Source organism: Wolffia australiana, chromosome 5, assembly GCF_029677425.1.
Source record: "Wolffia australiana isolate 7733 chromosome 5, ASM2967742v1".
Lineage (NCBI taxonomy): Eukaryota > Viridiplantae > Streptophyta > Magnoliopsida > Alismatales > Araceae > Wolffia > Wolffia australiana.
This window is the reverse complement of record NC_135839.1, coordinates 8,555,001-8,556,703: the sequence shown is the minus strand read 5'-3', so window position 1 is coordinate 8,556,703 and position 1,703 is coordinate 8,555,001. Positions and strand designations below refer to the sequence as shown.

The 1,703-nt window shown below is 39.9% G+C and overlaps 1 protein-coding gene across 1 annotated transcript in view; it reads left to right on the top strand.

The window, feature by feature from the left end:
* The first annotated feature begins 837 nt into the window (after window positions 1-837).
* The window catches only part of LOC144703750 (transcription factor MYB61-like), a 2,906-nt gene continuing 2,040 nt past the window's right edge, over window positions 838-1,703 (top strand). Inside the window, exon 1 of the mRNA XM_078575998.1 lies at window positions 838-1,634. Coding sequence (XP_078432124.1) covers window positions 1,502-1,634 — 133 coding nt within the window. The 5' untranslated portion in view covers window positions 838-1,501. The remainder of the gene's footprint in view (window positions 1,635-1,703) is intronic.

Genomic DNA, 1,703 nt, shown 5'->3' with positions numbered 1-1,703 from the left:
GTATATCTTTCCCTTAAATGTGGTCAACGTATAGGTGAGGAGTTTAGAAAGGACTTTTATAGATCCTTCTTTAGATTTTTTGCCAACCCACTCCGTAATTTAAACTCTCTTGCTTGTGCAACAATAGGAACAGACAAGAACAAGGCGGATCTATGATTTTGACAAGCAAACCTTCTGACCTACTTAGCAAATCTAGTAACTTTCATTAAACATGGCCTTGACAGATCTAGCTGTATGGATCTAACATCTATAAGATCAATTATAAGTATTAACAGTGCATCAAAATATAAGGTAGAGTTATAACCTTGTTGTTTGTGTAACAAGAGGAAATGAAAAGAACAAGGAGGATCAATTAGAGATATACTTCACAGATCGAGGAGCTTGGATTTAACATATATAAGATCAATTATTAGTATAATTAGTTCACAAAAGAATACTGCAGTGTCATGATCAAATGCAACTTTTCATTTTCTGTATCTCATTTATCTTCACACGTAAGAACCAAAACTCAGAATCATGTTATGAAGACGAACTTACGGATGTAGTCACAAGATACAAAACCTAGCTCTCTTTCAATGATTTCCTTGTCAAGCCTATCGTAATAATTATAATAGACCCCACTGGGTTATCCACCGACCCAATTTATTATTTTGCACTATTTTTCTTGGCAATCATTAAAACGTGCCACATGCAAGTGGGCTTCCTTGCAGGGTTTTCCTACCTTCATTCGATTCTAGTCATGTTTATTTTATGGTTTCTTCCACGTGTCTGTACAGGGTTGGTATAGAGTAGGTGCGAAGTTGCTGCATTGGAAGGGAAGGGCCACGTTGGTGACATCACAACGAACACTTTCACTTTTCAATTTCAATTTTCAATTTAAACCTTGTAAATAACCTACTTTCAATTTTCTTTGTAGCTATATGGACTAATGTCTGAACAGGTGCACAAAGAGTCCACCATCACTAATTGTGATAATAAAGTTTAATCACCAAGGTTAACGGGACATTTGAAATCTTTTTTTTTCCGAAATTGGGCCTGCTTTAGTTTCTTTATTATATCTTGTTTCTGTTGCTGGACGGCGCCATATTAAGGATAACTATTCCCATTTAAATGAAGCGGGCCTCTTAGTTAAGGGACACTTCATCTCCCTATTAAGGATAACTATTCCCAGTTATTATATCTTGTCTGTCTCTATCTGTCTGTCTCTGTCTCTTTCTCTATCTCTATCTCTATCTCTCTACCTCCTCTCTCTCTCTTTGTCCTTTCTCTCGACTTCCTCCTATTTCTCTCCCTCTCTCTCTCCACTTCCCTCTCCCTCGATCTTTCTCTATCATCTCTCTTTCTCGCCCCTTCCTCATTCGTTCTGTCTCCTGATTGTGCGGTCCTCGCTGAAAGCTCAAAGTGAGTGACTTAAATCCGCCGCACGATGAGGGAGACCCGTCAAAGAACAAGACCGTCAACTCATCATTAGTTCCTCAAACATTCGCAGACGACGTCGCAGATGGCCCGGCATTCTCTCTCCGATACGCAGAAGTTGAGGAAGGGGCTCTGGTCCCCTGAAGAAGACGATAAGCTCTACAACTACATCATGACATTCGGCGTCGGCTGCTGGAGCATAGTTCCCACGCAAGCAGGCAAGTCTGCGAACCCTCTTGCTTTTTTTCTTCTTCCACTTTCTTTTCTTTCGTCTCTGCATATTCCTC